Source organism: Pagrus major, chromosome 7, assembly GCF_040436345.1.
Source record: "Pagrus major chromosome 7, Pma_NU_1.0".
NCBI classification, from domain to species: domain Eukaryota; kingdom Metazoa; phylum Chordata; class Actinopteri; order Spariformes; family Sparidae; genus Pagrus; species Pagrus major.
The window spans coordinates 20665391-20682382 of record NC_133221.1 but is presented as its reverse complement, the minus strand read 5'-3'; the positions used below and the strand labels follow the sequence as shown (position 1 = coordinate 20682382).

Here is a 16992-nt window from a genome sequence, read left to right as displayed (position 1 = left end):
GACCCAACAGCTCTGACGTTCTGCTTCACTTCAGGTCTTTGAAAACTGATCTTCAGTGATAAAACATTCATCATGAAGTTATCTGTGCCTCTCCTTTACGGACAGATACCAACAATAAAAAGAGAAATCTATAGTCAAAAAGTATGGGATAGATGAGCGCAGGCAAAAAACAAGAAAAAAAGAAAAATGGGTGGAGAGATTGGAATGAGAGTGAAATAAACTAGTAAAAAGCTGATTGAGAAAAGAAGATGATAGGATTAAGAGGTGAAAACAGAGGAGATTGAGGCAGCCTGTGAAAAGAGATTACAGATTTGAGAAGAAAGCCGGAGGGAGGAGGGGAGCAACAAGAGAACAATAGGGAGCAGTGAAAATATAAATGAAAAGCAAGAAAAACATGGAAACAACATATATGACAATAGAAACCAGATGCATACAAAGACAGGTAAAACAAAGCCTATAAGAAAAAGGAAGATGTCATAGTGAAAGATTAAGTTCAGGGCCTCTGATACATTCCAATGCACAGTATGTGGAAAGTGACCAAAACTGTCGAAATGCATGCCCATCAAACATTTTGTAGTGCTCTGGTGGCCTTGTCTTTGCTGATTTTACTAAACTTGCAACTTCTTCTTTAGTTTCTTTTGCTCAAGAACTGTAACCACTCACAGGTTAGTAAAACTTTGAGGTACTAGTACTTAATTTGTTGCAGATTAAGATGCTGCATTCAACTTGACTCATGAGGTAAGCTTTTTAAAATATTGCCGTTGTAGAAAAAAAACTTTGACCTTCAAAATGTTACATTTTTACCACCCAGAGTATTAAAAACAGTGTTGCTTTAGCTGCATGCATTTTTTCATCAATACTCTGACATGTGATTTGAAAGCACACACGCACACACACACACACACACACACACACACAGACTCGAAAGGCTCCCTGTAAGATGCTGACTGTCACAGTGCTGCTTGAAAAACATCCCCAGTGCTTACTGCTCACTTCTGTGTGGGCTGCAACACATCCTGTCTGTCGATCATCATCCGCCATCACAGTCGGCTCCAACATGTCTTATTCATACCAATGACTTCACATTCATTATCATGTCACCTCACAGAAGTGCTGGATTTAAAAATAGCTTCTCTTTGGGTTATGAAGCAACAAGAGAAATGTATTATTATGGAAAATATTAACCAGGAGGTTTTAGGTGCACTCTGGTGTGCAAGGATAAAGTTGCTGACAGTGTACTCAAGTGCAATTTTAAGGTAATATAGTGATAGTAATAGTATAGTACATTTTCCGGTGTTGTAAAAAGTACCCAAAAGTCCTACTTGAGTAAAAGTAAAGATATTTTGTTAAAATATTACCCTGGTAAAAGTGAAAGTCACCCATACAAATAGTACTGGAGTAAAAGTTTTATAGTATCTGATATTAAATTTACTTAAGTATCAAAAGTAATTTTATGGAAAATAACATACTTCAGTATAAAAAGTACAAGTAAAAATGAATTATACATATATTTACGTGTTTGTTTATGCTGTATACTATGGGTCGACTGATTATCAGCCTGGCCGATTATCAGATCTGATATTCAGCATTTTTCTGATTATCAGATCAGTGTAACTGATTTGATAAAATAAATAAAATTAAAAAAAACAGCACTTTGGTTCTGATGCAGCATGTAATCTGCAAAATAACTAGTAACTACAGTTAGCAAATAAATGTAATGGAGTAAAAGTACAATATTTGCTTCCAAAAAGTAGTCGAGTGGAAGTATAAAGTAGCAGTAAGTTGAAATACTCAGTGCTCAGAGTAAGACTTAAGTAAATGTACTTAGTTATATTCCATCACTGCCATTTTATTTTATTTTCTACGACTTCACTGTTCACCTAACTATTTGTATGTAATAACTGCAGTTATCTGTCAGTGCAAATTAAGATTCTGAACTTCCCGTTATTTCAGCCTATAAATTGGCTCCACTTGAACCAACTACAGCATTAAAATGCAGCTTACACACTGATAAATCAATAATAAAAATAATAAAATGTTGATTGTAAAACACTATCATTTTGTCGATATGCCTCTGTGATTTTACTTTGAACACAGAACATTTACTTATAATGCAGTATTTTTTATTATGATATGTTAAATTAAGTAAAAGATTTGAATTCCTCCTCCGCCTGGATACAGGTCAGTTCAAATAACAAGAAAAGAATACAAGCTGCAGGTTCAAAGTTTTATGTTTTATGAATGCTTTCTCCCACTTTAATTTTGAGCCACTATTGACAGTTTGAACCTCATACTGTTGTTGAATTTGCGCTCATCTTTTTTGTTTGGATAGGTTATTTATTGCAAGTTAAATTAAATATAGAAATTGTTTCAGTTGGGTCCTGGAGCTGTTTCTAGCTCATACATCACATTAAGTACGACATTTATCATAAATGATGAGATTTTGCACCACCTGGCTGCCTCTGCGAGAACTATTCACATTACAGTAACTCGTGATTTCTGTTTGCTCTCTCACCATCTACCTCACCATCTACCTCACCATCAGGTGCTACACTGCAATGAAAGCTATCGACAAGTGACTCAGCGCTTCTCCATTGCAAAACATGTTTATTGTACAGCTGAGAGTGTGATTTTACTGTGTTTTCTAAATTTAAATCATTACTTATAAAACAGTGGAATGGACGCTATAATGACATGCTGGGTGAGAGAGACGTTTTCATTAATCTAAATGAAACAAATGCTTTTAGCTTTTGAAGACAACTTGTTTTGTTATCTTATAAACAAACAGCTATATATGGAGACACTCTTAATGCATCACATTAAACATAATTCAGCTACTGGATAAGATTTTAAGGAGGAGAGAAAATACAGTTACTTCCTCTCAATAAAAATGAATAAAATGGAATAGTTTCTCGCATTAAAACTCTCAAAGCTTGTGTGCAGCATTACATTTTTCCTTTGTTTGCAGTTTCATTTCCTTTTTCTAGTGTTTTCACTGAAATCACATAGGCAATAACTTGCAAGAAATCCCAGGGACAGACAGTGATCGAAATAAAATCTGTACTCAAGTACAAGTATAGTTACTTTACTGAAGTAAAACTACTGGCATTAAAAATAATACTTCAGTACAAGTAAAAAGTATTCTTCTCAAATGATTCTCAGAGTATTAGTTACCTATTAACCATTGATGGTTAGCCAGAAGGTTGGATATTAATTCAAATTGTACTCAGCACTCACTTATAATTGTAAAATAAACTAAATGGATTACATGGTGTCATGCATATAAGTATGTGAAAAATTACAGACTTAAAATACTACTACTACAAAAAAAGACTTAGTTACAAAAATTTGAGTAGATGTAGTTAGTTACTCCCCCCCTCTGGTGAAAGACTAATCAATCTTCATTCAGTTATTTTTCCTTCCATATCATTTATTTTAGATAATAATACATAGGCCTAATTGACAACAATGATAAGTCTAACATGAAAATGCATGATTGGTAATGAGTGGTTTCCTTACTAATGTGTTACAAACATTATCCCGGTAGCCTAGCAGAAGGCTGAATAGATGTATAAATCCATTTCGAAGTGACAGCAGCCAGGTTCCTGTCTCCAGTTTTATGATTTGTTGCTATTTAACGCTTTTGTAATCTGCATTTTTTTTAAACTATGCCTTTAAAATTTCCCATGACGCCTTGCGGTTGTGAAAGTGTTAATTCAAGTTCTATCTACCTACAGATAACAGAGACGATCTTTGTGAGGCCAGTCTGCCTACCGTGCTTTATGAGGTTAACATTACACTGCTGAATTATATCCGATAATTGCGACACCGTGAGGGAGAATAACTTCCAAATGCCCCCGTACTTATACGTCGCTTCCTCTTTTCACATCCGGGCATTCGGAAGTCTTGCACTCTGGGCTACTCGCAGAGAATCTGATTTCTCCCCGCTGCCCAGGGGAAAGTCCCCGGACTCGAGGCAGAAAGTGCCGCTGGGTTGATCCAGTGTCCGCTAGCGCCGCACCGCCAACAAGCTAAGACGCTCGTATGAGCAGAGCTTGGTGTTCGCTGGTAGACTTTGTCAGCGTTACTAGTAATGCAAGTGAGCAGTACTCACGCTAAAACAGAACGGGGCTCATTCTCAGAATGCACTTTTATTTATCTACTTTTTTTTTTACATCTAACAAACCATTTTCATTCAGCTAGTGCTCCTACGGTAGCTTGCTTAGCTTTAAGCTAGCTCTTCCGTGTTGAGCACAGTGGTAACTTAGCAACACACGAAGTGCCGGTTTAGTTCGGACGGACTCGGCGTCCAAGGGAAGACCAGTTTGTTAGAGCTTAAACTTATAAATGCTTCTTAATTACACCATCTCCTTCTTGTGCAATTACCTTTATACTCAACCGGAATAGTTGACAGTGAAGTGCCGGAGAGAAGTTCCCCAATTTAAACGAGTTGAGGCCGCCATCTTGTGGTCGAAAACGTGACGTGCAGCGTCAAACTAGCTGTAAGTGCCTGGGATGAATTAAAATAAATTAACCTGACATCACAGGCTGTAATTTGCTAATAAAACCTGAAAACCCTCGGTAAGTAATGTCACAGCCTCATTAACATTTTCCTTATGAAGTCTTGTTAACGTTTTTCTCAATTTTGTGATGAAAATAGACTGCAATGTTTGATATTTCAACAATTTAGTATTTTTTCCAAATAGTTAAATGGCTTAGATTCCCTGTAAGCTCACATATAAATCTATATATTTTAAATAACCAAATCAGTAAAATGTTTTAACAGTCAAGAATATCAATCAACATAACTGCTACTACTAGCTAATTTTACTCTTAAGGAGAAAAAATGGTCCTGTTTGAACAATTCAAGATGATGGAAAAACCATCAGTCAATACAGGAATAATATTAGACCATTATTATTATTATTATTATTGTTATTATTATTCTGCATGGTCCCTGCTGAATATGGCCCGTGCTTCTCCATTTTCTCTATGGTGTCACCTTTCTGCATGACATGGGAAGGACAAAGGCACTTGTTTTTCCATGTTGGCACCACTGGAGGGAGCTCTAGATTCACAGCATACCTGCTAATACACTCTGACATGAGGCTCACAAAGACACACACTGACATAGTGTATGCTACAGGATTAGGTAGCACACAAAAAGATTACAGCGTCACATGGTGGCCCCTCCAAATGGTGCCTGCCTGTAACCTACTTCCCTTCCTCTGAGCTATCCCATCATTCATTTGGAGTGGGTGTAGGCTCAGGCAGCAGCAGCAGCAGCAGCATCACAAAGGTCCAGCTCCTCCCTGCCGTAGCCTGGAGAGACAAGAGGGAGGGAGGGAGAGACAGAGAGAGGATCAGGGTCAGATGAATTCAAGTCTGAGTAACGAACGCAGTGTGTGCAGGAGAGTGTGTGTATAAGAGAGGACGAATCAGGGAGGGAGATTAGAGAGAGAGAGAGTTTAGGTGGGGGGGGTGGGTTGTGTGTGTATGTGTAAGAGAGAGAGACAGAGAGGAAATCCAGGCAGAGGGAGGAAGGGAACATAAAGGGAGGAAGGAAAAGGGGGGCAGGAGGAAAAAGACAAGACAAGGGGACCCAGATTAAGAAGGAAGATGGCTGAGCCGGAGCTGAAATCACGGAGCAGCCGGGAGAGCGTTGCCAAGGCGGCGAGCCAGGAGAAGATGGAGGGTAGGTACAGTGCATGCTCACACTCCTGTAGATAACCACATGGTGCAAAGCTGCGTTATGCCGCCATGTGCCCTGATGCAACATTGCCTAATGCAAAAGTACATGTGGTTATGGAGATGCCTTGTGATGTTATGGGTACATGTATGTGTGTGGGTGTGAAAGTGAAAGGTGACCTAGGTGACAGGTGAGGAAATGTTACACAAAATTAGACCTTGTGAGCCTTTTAAACACTACCTGATGCAACGTGTGTCACGCTTACAAAAGGGGCGGTAAATTAGGGAGATAACAGCTGTTCTTCGGAAACAGGAATTAAAATTATCCTGATGAACCTGTTTAACCTGTTTGACAGTTGATACCTGCTGAACTCAGAGCCAACATTAGAAGAGATTTGTCTGTTCTGTAAATGAACTACTGCCTAAAATGTCTCGGCACAGAAAACTTCAAACAAAACTTTGCCAATTTGATGATTCTCTCTTTTTGTATGAACACTAAATGCCTCAAATGTGAAATTCTCTTGTCTGCTCTCCTTTCTCCTCCAGCAGCCGAAGCACACCCAGACCAAGATGGTCTGATTGTAGATCAGCCAGCATCTCCATCCAGCCCCATGGTCCCTGAATCCGCCGCCACAAGCCCTACAGATGGCCCGCCCGCCCAAGGGGAGAAGGTCGTACTCAAACGTAGCATCACCCTCTTCAACGGTGTGGGGATGATCATAGGCACCATCATCGGCTCGGGCATTTTTGTCACTCCGACAGGTGTGGTCAAAGAGACCGGTTCAGCTGGGCTCTCCCTGATCGTGTGGTCTGCCTGCGGAGTCATCTCAACCATGGGTGCCCTGTGCTACGCCGAGCTGGGCACTACCATCACCAAGTCTGGGGGAGACTATACTTACATCCTGGAGGTGTACGGCGAGCTGGCGGCTTTTTTAAAGCTGTGGGTTGAGATGCTCATCATCCGGCCGTCATCACAGTATGTTGTGTCTCTGGTGTTCGCCACCTACCTGCTGAAACCTCTCTACCCAAACTGCTCTGTGCCCGACAGCGCTGCCAAGCTCATCGCCTGCCTGTGTCTTAGTGAGTGGGGGTTGTTGGCCGTCTTGCAAAGACTTACTGTAGAAATATGTTGTCTTTTTACAGATGACAAAGAATTAAAATTCACAAGCAATTATCCCCCTCATTCCTGATTCTACTCTCTTGTGTGTCTCCTGTAGCCTCCCTGACGTTTGTAAACTGCATCAGCGTGAGAGCGGCCACCAAGGTCCAGGACTTGTTCACGGCCTCCAAATTGCTGGCCCTGATCATCATCATCCTCTTCGGCTTCATCCAGATTGGCACAGGTAAGTCCCACCTACTCACTGACTGACAGACAGAATGTCAAGAAAAACCCAGGTTGGTTTTATTTTTCTTCTGTTCATGGTTTGTCACAGTCAGGCTTTTTCAGGGATCTGTAGAGAGAAAAAGCAGCAATAATAACACATGAATTAAACAAACAAAGGTTATTACTCAATTTGCTTTTCAGTCTATTACACTATTGGGTGTCATTTCCAATCTTTATACTAACATCCTGATCACATCTTGGTGCTCAGAGGACAAACTGTTGTGAAATGTTGTCGCTAGATTGTCCAAATATATGGAAAACAAGCTGGTTCATCATCACTTTAATAAGAAAGGAAGACGGTTCTTTTTTGATGTGTGTGTAATGAGACATGTGCCATTATGTATATTCATAGTAAAATGATCTTAGCCTAATCCTGTTAATGTTAGTTAGATATTGAACAGTAATAAAACCGACTTAAATAGTAAATCAGTAAAACTCTACAGTGTGGCAATGGGTTTTTTGTATTACTGCCTTTGCTGCCCATGATACGTGTACAATATATTTCCCAGCATGCACCTGTGTACAGTGTTAAACCACCTCCTGCTTGTTTTCATTGTTGTGTATCACATTCATGATGCATTAAGTGTAATAAAACAAATCCCATTACCGTTTGTAGGTTTTTTACAAAGTAATGTCCTCTTCATTATTGTCCCATCCTTATGTGTGTCAGTAGTTCTGACAAGGCAGGACTATTTCTTTTGTCTCTAATGATCAACAAATTGTTGACTAACACTAACACTAATGAGCCCAACCAAGCAAACTGCCCTCCTTTCAGTTTGTTAGCACAGTTGCTGAGTCTGAACACAAGGCTTGTCTGTCTGCAGCCATGTGATTGAGTCTGAGCAAGAGTGCAACCATGTGCATCTGTGCCTGCGTGGGTGTATGAAGCTGAACGGCATAATTGGTTTCATACATGACTCGTCCACACAGTATAGGACATTAAAGAATCCGTATGTAAGGGAATTGTTCGACAATTTTAGAAACATTGATGATTGCTGCAAAAAAGAAATCTTTGCCTTATGGTCCTTACAATGAAGCCCTGGACATGGATTTAAATGTGCAATATCAACTCCATCTTTAATAACAGGCGATATTAAAAGCTGAATCGGCTCCTTCATTCAAATTAAAACAGCGCGGGAAGACATTGTGGCCCTCCTTTGCTCCATGCTACATCTGCTCCTCTTCCCCCCACTTTTTTTTTCTTTTTGCAAGGCCACGCCCACCGCCATTGTGCTCTACACTGCGTTACCATGGCAACTAGGCGGCGAAGCCTGCCGGCTGTTGTCACACTGTGGTCAGCACAGAGTGAGAAAATAATGCGTGTGTAATAGGGCCTCAAAGAAAGCAGAGTCATTACCATCTGAAAGAGACAGGTACTGTAGAGGAGAGAGTCAAACAGAACAGATACTTTAAGCACACACCCTTTTTTTGTTTACTCACACATACCTTCCTTGACAGCTAGCGTTACTAATTAAAAACTGGATTTTCTAGCTGCTGTGTGTATAAATGTGCAGATGGAGGTTTATCTATCAAAAGATGTTTCTGCTCATTTTTAAATGTCAGCAGCACAGAATCTGATTGTGTTTCAGTACATCAAAGCAGATGCTCAAACCTGGAGGCAACAAGCTCAGATGGATTCCCGACTGGCTCGAAAATGTCAAGCCTGTCAAAGGGCAGGCAGCAGCAGACTGGGCTTCATACAAGAATTAAGAAATGGCAATAGCCCTTAAATGAGAATCAATGAAATGTCTATGAAGCCACACTATTACTTCAGAGAGAGAGGAACGTTTCTCTTTCATTTTAAGATTTCATTAACTTCTTCTTGTTCTTTCTGTGTGTGCAGGCGATGTGCCGTACCTGACGCTAGAGAAGTCGTTTGAAGGCAGCAAATTCGGGGTGGACAATATCGTCTTGGCTCTGTACAGTGGTCTCTTTGCCTTTGGAGGCTGGTGAGGCATTTGTGACCTATTTTGATGTAATTACATACCAGAAATAGAAATGATTCATTCATAGCTGCTAACTATTTTCTTTTGTTTTAGAATACATAATAATTACAGTCTCTAGCCAATCCCTAAAATAGTGCTGTGCTTTATATTTTCTTCTAGGAATTACCTGAACTACGTAACCGAGGAGATGATCAATCCAGAGAGGTGACTTAAATGTCATAATGGTTGTTTTGAGGATTGTACAGACAGATGAAACCATTGCCAACCCATCCATGACTGAGCTGATTGCTTGGAGATACAGTATTAGGGCTGCAACTAGCGATTATTTTCATAATTGATTAATCTGCTAATTAGTCTATAAAATAAAAAAATGCTCATCACAGTTTTCCAGAGCTCAAAGTGACGTTTTCAAATTGCTTCTTTTGTCCATGAGACAGTCCAAAACCAAAGACTCTGCATTTATTATCATAAATGTCATAGAAAAGCAGTAGATCCAGACATATAAAAAGCTGGATTCTAAAAAATGTTCGACATTTCAGCTTAAAAAATATATGAAAAGATTAATTGATTATCAAAATAGATGCTAATCCATTTTCTTTTGATTGTTTGATCAATTAACTGACTAATCACAATATACAATGTGACATGAACCTCTTACAATGTAATGCAATCTAACACAATAGCAGCCTCAAAAACAGCTATAAAGTTGAATCAACATCTCTCTGATGACAAAAGCAAATTATTAACTTGAGTTTTGTTGCATTGGTTTTAGCTGTTACCATTGTTTTGTCCACCTTTTGTTTGATGCTTGAAATATTAACATGCTCATAAATGCATGTAATGCATATATGTTTTTAATTAATATACAATCTAGCATGACTGATGATTGGATTGTGTAAAATTGGACACAAATATAATCCCTGATCTCATAAAAGCAGTTAAAACAATCATACATAAGTAGAAAATATGTTGGATGTTCTTTCCTCAAATGACCTCTGACCTCTCCCCATCACAGGAACCTGCCGTTGTCCATCATCATATCCATGCCTATAGTGACAGTGGTGTACGTCCTCACCAACCTGGCCTACTTCACCACCATCTCTCCTGAAGTCATGGTTGAGTCCGAGGCTGTTGCCGTGGTGAGTGTCATGGGTCTGTCATAAAGTTACCACAGCTACGACTTGCAATTCAGTTGCACCTTTGGCCTGTTGTTTTTGTTTTCTGAGCAGCCTTCATACATGTTGTGCTGTTTGGCAGAGTTTTGGCGAGTACCATCTTGGTGTGATGGCCTGGCTGATTCCTGTCTTTGTGGGACTGTCCTGCTTTGGAGCCGTCAATGGATCCCTGTTCACCTCGGCACGGTATGTGTTTGCACAATAAAATGTTTTGTTGATTGCATTTTGCAGCTGAAATACAACGTTTTTTTGCAGTTCATACTATTGGAAATTAGCTAAGGGAATGCTTCAAAAGTTTTCAAAACCGCTTTGAGCATAATATTCCTTTGAAGATTAAATTGCTGTCAGAAACTGGATGTGGTAAAAACTCCCAAATGGCCAAGTATTTCATCAGTAAATACCAACTACTGAGCTTCCTCTCTTCTAGGTTGTTCTACGCCGGAGCTCGTGAAGGTCAGCTCCCTGCTGCTCTAGGATTGGTCCACACAGACCTCTTCACACCAGTGCCATCCCTCATCTTCACAGTAAGACTCAACTGTGACTAATAGCAATGATCATCATTGGACATTCTAGGATGTCAAATTAGACTCACAACCAACAAGGTGGGATCTAATCACTCTTAAAACATGTTTATGAAAACATTTGATGAGTACAACATGTGTGTTTATATGCTATTTTACTGATACAATGTTGTCTTCCTTTCCCTTGTTTCAGTGTTTGCTGTCCATGCTGTACGCCATCTCTCAGGACATCTTCTCTGTCATCAACCTCTTCAGCTTCTTCACCTGGCTGTGTGTCGGGATGGCCATCGCTGGCTTGATCTGGATGCGCATAACCAAGCCTGACCTCAGAAGGCCAATTAAGGTAGAGTACCTACATCTGAAAGGTTGTTTTACAGATTTATCTGTGAAGAGAGTGATTGAGAGTCTTAAAGAGAGTGATGCAAGACCTTTGTTTTATCTGAACCTCAGCCAGGTTCTTGGTGTGCCCAAGACATCAACACATCCTCTGATTTCATCGAGAATCCACTATTTTTTATTTTCTTTATTTATTTTTTTAATGAAAGCGCCATTGTATCACTGCTCTTGTTGTTAGCTGGAAGTGGAACCATGCTGCGTTTCCAGGACAGGAGGGAGTGGCTCTTTGTTTCTGTTTCATCATGGGAATATTACTTTGGTTGACCAGAGTCTTTCATCTTTCCTTTGAGCCTGAGTGCTCTCAGCCCAGTTGTTTTATAAAATGAACCTCTAACAAGTAAACCTTTCATCAAACGAGACAGCTCGACTATTTCTTAGATCTAAATTCAGATCCTCCGACAGGGCAACACTGTAATTCGCTTAGCTTGTGATGCAGCTGGCTGAGAGACTAAATTACTAAAACACTGTATGTACTTGTAACAATCAATAATGTTTCTCAGGATGTTTTAACAGTCAGTGTATTAAAATATAATACTACCTGTTAAAATGTTATAAATGCCCATGTAACAATATAATCACATTATTGCGATAACTGGTGATTATTACTTGGATGTAACTGTACTGTAAATATTGTTACAAAAATATGCTATTTTCTTAAGTAAAAGCACTACAAAAGTATTGGAATCAAAATACAGCCTACTCAAAATACTAAAAGCAATACAAATTATGCTGGAATAGCTAATTTTAATTACTTAATTAATTAATAAGTCTTATCTTAAAGTATAATAATACTGCGTTATTTATCTGTTTATTATATTTTGTGTTATGAATCTGAATTTGCAAAGGAACCAGTAATTACAGTTATCAAATAAATGTTGTGGAGTAAAACATATTTGTTTCCACTCAATGCGATAATATACACAAGTAACCTGGCAAGGCAAATAACTTCAACTGCTTATTATGTCATTGTCAACATTATTATCATATCATCAGTTAAAGGTTAATTATTGTTGACATCATCATGCCATCATGTGATGTTTTTACATGATGCAGTATCTGACATTCATACTGTTTGTTACATTTTCCCACTTTCCCATTTTCAACACATTTCAGACGATCAGTTTCCTAATAATGCAGTGATTCTATCCTCTTTTCTAGGATCAAACACTTACATCTATTGTTTTTTTTATCCTGCAGTTTCCTCTGTTCATCCCCGTGACTTTTGTTTTGGGGTGCGTCTTCATGATCGTCGTGTCCTTCTGGGCAGCTCCGTTTGAGTGCCTGGTAGGCAGCAGCATCATTCTCACAGGCATCCCCGCGTACCTACTGGGCTACAAGTGGAAGAAACCCCATGTGGTCAAGAAGATGCTGGGTGAGTGAGACATCTCTGTTCTTTGATAGCGTCTTTCTCTATTTGCTCAGGCGCAGCAGGAGAAGCATTCATTACAGTTTGTTATGAGATTCATGTGAGAATACCTGCTGCTGTGTGTTTATATAGTCAGTGCGAGGGACTCAAACAAGGTGTTGATCAGATGTTTAATACAAATCTGACAGCATTTGACCCGTAGCAGCCTAGTAAAAGAAAACAAACACGGCTAATGCGATGAGTTGTTTCTCCGCAGAAATCTTCACCATGTTCTGTCAGAAGATCTTCATGTCCGTTCCTGAGGAGAGGGAGCAACAGGCAGCTGAATAAGGCCGGATACACTGACCAACATGAGGGACTGAGTCAATATTTTTGTCTGAACATTCTTGACATGTTTACATTCATTCACCTGTGATTTGTTTTTTTGTTAAACTTTAAATTACAACTGAAGCACTGATAGGCAAGTGAGAAAAAATAGATCTGCTGATCCATTTTCTGAGTCTGATTGAAATATTTTTTCTCCTTTGTTTATGACTTAAGAACGTCATAAAAATTTAAGTGTTTTTTTTCATCTCGGAAAAATCATTTCATCTGTGAAATCAGAAAAAAAAGTTATAACCGATGTCTCTGATTGGCTTACCCCAATCCCTAATGCTTACTTCTAACCATGCCAACCGACAAAACAAATCCAAAGCCAAAGTTTAGACGGTTTGGTTTATAATGCTCAGACCCACGCCACAGAGCAGTGTGTATGTTCTGATTATAAACCTTATAAAGTCCCTTCGTCATGATAAATCATATCGTTATCCCTTTGTTTTCCTGAGATAATTAAATGAAATTAAACCGTTATCACAACAAAAAGTAATGCAATTATTAACTGGTGATCTCAAGATAAAGGCATTGAAAAAATAATTGCACTTGGCCTTTATGCATATTTAAGTCATAAACACAGAAAACAATCAAGATCACACTTTTTTTTTCACTTGCCTTCTGGGCTTCCATACTAAACAGGCAGGTAACTGTGAAACAAACTGGTATTCACTAGGGCGGCCTGGCAATCTTGTTGAAGGAGGGTTTACATGAAGGATTGCTCTTGTTTGCTAAGTATGAAGGGATATTTTATTCTAGATCTTTTTGACAATTATATCTCCTTTAATGCTAGATCATGCTTATATGTTGCATGCTAGTTAGTTATTAAAGGAGAGTCATGCAGTATGATTAGTTGTAAGCACAAGATCAAAAGCTGCACACAGTGTAGTTGAGTGGCCTAGAACATGCAAGTGTATTGCTCGCCTGAAGTGTACAAATGAGTAGCTTAGCGAGACAAGAACCTTTTTTTTTTTTTTTACTTTCGTTACTTTTTGATAAACACTAACAACCAAACTACATATAGTTTATCATAGTTTACAGTTTTATGGAATATGAAAGCTGTATACAGTACCTACCTGTGAGTTAAACTCTCTGCTACAATTATGACCACACATCCTCAATAGACACTCACTGGCACTGCACAGTGTATAAATAAGGTCAGGGAAGGAAGAGAAGGAGGTTAACTATCATAACACTGGTTACATTATAGTCATTAGCTACTAATATTTATGTTAAGCAATTGATTTAAATATGTGTATTTTTTTGTATTCATTTGTAAAAATGAGAGCGCAGCACTATCTTAAAGCACAAACGTGAGATAAAACAGTGTATGTAATGTTTCCTTAAGATGTGTTGCTGTGAATCAGGTCTGTTTCTTGTATCATTTTATTCTCACATCAAATCATGTCGCAGTCAGTGCTCCATGTGTGATGATGAAATGACAGCGGATACCAGCACCTGTTTGTGAGGCATTGTTATAACAAACTGAAGACCTGTATAGATGTCATTCTTTTGTAGTTGTACTCAGTAAACTCATTGTAGTGATAGTGTTTTGTATTGCGTGCATCTACTGTATAATCTGTGCCAGACATGTCAGTGCTGATATTCCAGTTGTTTTGTTTTATTGCCACTATAAGACCAGAATGAATGTTACAAAGTTATTGACATCAACTTTGCTTTGATTTTTAAAAAAAACATTAAAAACTAATAATTGAAGTTTTCCCAAAGTTACTGCAAGCACTTTCCCAGTCTACTTGAGATGGAAGAGGAAAAAAGTCTCTGAGGAAAACAAAGCTGGATGGAGGTTGTGTGGTTTGGGAAAAGAGACAGTCCCCTTAAATATCAACAGTTGGTTAGTTGATTTTCAGCTTTTACTTGCTCTGCTGACAGTCCAGGACAAATCAACTGTAAATGCATATATTGATTGAAGACACCAAACAGAAACATGAGTGCCACTCTTCCAACATAAATGAAGCTAAAGTTTTCAGAATTTCTCACAATGGTAGACTGCAGAATGGAAAAAAAAGAAAAAATACTTCCGACATGATGAAAGGTGGCCTTTCTACTTTGAGAAACACATGCACTCTTTAACCATCATTTTATATCTTAATAGAAATTGGACCATCATCAAAACACAATAGACAATGATCAACCCAGATATAAAAATGCCACCATGGATTATAATTTACATGTAAAGGGAGAGAAGCACATCTTTAATGACCACCAATGGAAATGTCCTTCTAAAGAATCTGATGTTTAAAGCAGATTTTAAGAAAAAAGAACTTGATATGAAAGTGTCTTACAAATTTTGGAAAATAACGCACCTTTTACACTTGCGATTTGATAGTTTCCACTGACAGATCGTTGCAAGCACAGCAACAAACAGCACAATGCCTGCGACCCACTTAATAAATCTGAATTCAAAAAGTGAACATGTGTCTCAAAACCAGTATATTAATAATTCGTGAATTAAGATAAATGAATTCTGAAGACCCCACCATATATTTTATCTTTTGCAAAACATACTGTGTGGAATGTATTACTGTATGTATGAATAGGCAATACCTTTCATGGTATTTGTCTGATGAAATGTTATGGAGGAAATAAAAAACAATGATAGCATATTTTTAAGCATAAAAATGGAAAATAGCTATGTCAGATGTCAGTTATTGTAACTGTTAGATGTCAGTAACCATGGCAGGTACATGTAACAATAAATATATTTTTGTTCAAAGGTTGCTTGGTTGTTTGTGTTTTGTAAAGCCATAGCCAACACAAGAAGTCTTCCTCTGGGGGTTTAAATTTAAATTCTCAATCCTGCGTAAAAAAAAGCGTCCCAATATAAATTTTTAAAAAAAGAAAAAAATGGAAATATCCTGGCAGCAGGGGGCGCCAAGAATGCTGTAAAGTAACAAAAAATAGCTTTTTAAAAACACATTTGTAATTAAAATACAGTTTTTAGCTTTCATTTTACACGAGATCTTGTTTATTTTTTGCTTTTAATGTTTGATTAAGGATATTTTCACATATATAAACACTGAAAGTACCTTTCAATATGGTCAGACACTGTTCTGGCTTAAAAATTGCAGGAAAGTTGCTGTTTTCAGTTGAGTTTTACAACAAAACTCAATGTGAACAATCTTGTATGTTTAATTAATATTTAATATAATGCATTGATACAACACTGATAACATTACATTTGAAATATAGCTGAGTGTCCAATCAATATTTGCTGATCTCCACCACATCTATAGTAATGTCTGTTTCTTTCAAGTGAGAACATTTACCTAGAAGTAACATTTGCATTTTGGAACATTACACAGCTTAACAAAACTTCAACTGCTCAGCAGAATGCATGATGGGAAAAGCGGGCTGTCTTTGACTGCAATACTCTCAGCACTGTTTCACATCACTGTCAAGTGGTGTCTTCACAGTAAAGTTTCTGACTAGTTTGTGAAAAAGATTGCTATAAAGTTGATAACAAACACATTTATTCAAAGTTTATCTTGTGAAAAGTTCAATAATTGTACAGGGCACCTGTCCTTAAACAAACAAATCTATGTAACTTCACAAGTCTTGTAAATGTATGCAGAACCAATCCCTCTTTTATTGTTAATTGTCACTAATTTTATATAATTCAATACATTGAATTTTTTTTAATTAAATTTTATGGTTACATAATTATCGTGTTATTTTGGATTACACGTGTAAATTAAAAGTCTATTTTTGTAATTTAATGGATATTTTATGTGTATTTAAAAATTACAGGGAATCTGTAAAATAAACAAATATTTCATAAAATGACAGATTGTGTGACAAAAGGCCAGGCCCAGCCACTCTGCAGATAACACTTTCAAATAGAACAAGCAATCCCCAAAACACTAGATAGCTTGTATCCAAATGAGGATGTTTCACAGGCACAGTTTTTCTCAAAATGTCGTCCAACTGTGTTATCACCTCAGCCATCAAGTGTTTGGTTAGTGATCCGTATGAAATGCTCTGTCCTTTCTTGTTTGCCTCGTCTTGTTTGCTGGCTGTCAGACAATGATGCCGTTGATGCCTGCGCTGTCAGGAGAGTTCATATCCGTCTGAAGAGGAAATGAGAGGGTCTGATGGCGACTGATGAAACCAGTATCGGAGCTGCTGG

The 16992-nt window shown here is 38.1% G+C and overlaps 1 protein-coding gene across 1 annotated transcript; it reads left to right on the top strand.

Moving 5' to 3' along the window:
• Positions 1-5619: 5619 nt before the first annotated feature.
• On the top strand, positions 5620-12816 carry LOC140999829 (large neutral amino acids transporter small subunit 1-like). The gene is made up of 11 exons (XM_073470372.1): positions 5620-5695; positions 6235-6768; positions 6906-7031; positions 8916-9021; positions 9178-9222; positions 10034-10157; positions 10276-10379; positions 10621-10717; positions 10908-11057; positions 12308-12482; positions 12733-12816. Exons 1-11 carry the CDS (start codon positions 5620-5622, stop codon positions 12804-12806), a joined length of 1611 nt encoding a protein of 536 aa, XP_073326473.1. The 3' UTR covers positions 12807-12816.
• Positions 12817-16992: the final 4176 nt, after the last annotated feature.